The 1,886-nt window shown below is 36.5% G+C and overlaps 1 protein-coding gene across 1 annotated transcript in view; it reads left to right on the top strand.

Moving 5' to 3' along the window:
• The window catches only part of LOC107659626 (contactin-3-like), a 2,243-nt gene extending 1,110 nt beyond the window's left edge, over positions 1-1,133 (top strand). The window contains exons 3-4 of the mRNA XM_016448642.1: positions 578-862; positions 971-1,133. Of these exons, the coding sequence (XP_016304128.1) occupies positions 578-862; positions 971-1,125 (440 nt within the window). The 3' untranslated portion in view covers positions 1,126-1,133. The remainder of the gene's footprint in view (positions 1-577; positions 863-970) is intronic.
• The last annotated feature ends 753 nt before the right edge of the window (positions 1,134-1,886 follow it).

Below are 1,886 nucleotides of genomic sequence, written 5' to 3' on the forward strand. Positions count from 1 at the left end.
AAGAAGATGAAACCTGAGTACATTAAGAGATACAAGAGGACTGTTTTATTCTTAGTGTTGAGTGTATGAGTGTTTACTATGACCTCACCAGCACTGCACATTTTGTAATCCTCCCTCACACCGTGTCTAAACCGGATGCGAGCGTAGCGACAGAACAAAAGCACAAAAGCAAATAGAACCACATAAGTTGATGCTGTCTACATTGGAAGCGGAGTGGTGCCTTGGCCTGATCTAATGGAGTTACGTTTGTCCACTTGAACCAGCCATCTTATATATATATATATATATATATATAAGATGTTGTTTAATTGTGGACAAACGTAACTCCATTAGATCAGGCCAAGGCACCACTCCGCTTCCAATGTAGACAGCATCAACTTATGTGGTTCTATTTGCTTTTGTGCTTTTGTTCTGTCGCTACGCTCGCATCCGGTGTAGACACGGTGTGAGGGAGGATTACAAAATGTGCAGTGCTGGTGAGGTCATAGTAAACACTCATACACTCAACACTAAGAATAAAACAGTCCTCTTGTATCTCTTAATGTACTCAGGTTTCATCTTATTTCATGTGTTACAGCTCCACTATCCATTCCTGTCGTTACCAGTGACATTTCACAGTGTTCATCAGGCTCAAAATGTTCACTGCTGTGTTCAGTGGTGAATGTGAGTGATGTGACTCTCTCCTGGTACAAAGGAAACAGTTTATTGTCCAGCATCAGTGTGTCTGATCTCAGCATCAGTCTCTCTCTACCTCTGGAGGTGGAATATCAGGATAAAAACACCTACAGCTGTGTGCTCAACAATCCCATCAGCAACCAGACCAAACACGTCTGCATTACCGATCTCTGTCGTTTGTGTTCAGGTATGTTAGCAGTTATCATTTATTTACTGTACCAGTCTCTGGTCAGGTACATTCGTGTGATATTAGTGTATACTTACTGAGTTAGAAAATGTTGTTTCTGTGCATCAGTTCCCTCTTCAGATGAAGTCCATTATGGCGGAGGGACTGAAGCTGTGATCCGATTGGTCGTCACTGCTCTGGTGGGTCTGGCTGCTGTGGCTGCATTCATTGTGCTGGTTTATGACATCAGATCCAGAAGAGTTGAACAGGAGACACACCGATGATGGATCAGATATTCTAAAACAATAATGAAGCCTTTTCACGAACTGTGATGATGTGTTTCTAGTTAGGCTATATGCATTGCAAATATAGTTAAATTTTTTATATTTTCATTTATAAAAAAATAAAAAAAATCAATACACAATTATAACGCTATATTTTGTATTATATTACCTTAGCAGTAAATGACAATAAAAAAAATTGGCCATAAACAGTGTGCTTTTTGTGCTTTATCTTTGTTTTTCTTTTTGATAAATAATAAAAGCTAAAATATATTTTCTTTTTCACAATGATAGTGGCAGATTATACTTTTTTTAGTTAGTAAATCTTAAATCCAGTTTGGTTTTAAGGAAAGTAATTTAAAATCAAATGCAAATTTTATAATGGTGTAAAAAGGAATTACACAATTAGCACCATTAGCATTAGAGACATTAGTCTCGCACTCATAGAAAAAAGTACCAAGACTGTCACAGGTCAAAAAACAATATCTGACACTACATGTTAAGTAAGTCTGCAGAACTGAGCAAGTATTTTTATTAAGATCCAAGTAGCTTTATTTGCGTCATTTACAAAAAAAAAAAAAAACATTGCCACAGGACTAGTAACATTAAATTACACATTAAATTATTTTAAACCAAAGTAGTGTATATGTACAGTATGTGTTTCAATTCAATAGATTACTTACTCAACACAACCAATCGGACACTGGATCACACTGGACAGAACAACACAGAAGAAAGATATAATGTATATTTGGAATATATAC

The sequence above is a fragment of the Sinocyclocheilus anshuiensis genome, unplaced genomic scaffold (assembly GCF_001515605.1).
Source record: "Sinocyclocheilus anshuiensis isolate Anshui unplaced genomic scaffold, SAMN03320099.WGS_v1.1 scaffold1361, whole genome shotgun sequence".
Lineage (NCBI taxonomy): Eukaryota > Metazoa > Chordata > Actinopteri > Cypriniformes > Cyprinidae > Sinocyclocheilus > Sinocyclocheilus anshuiensis.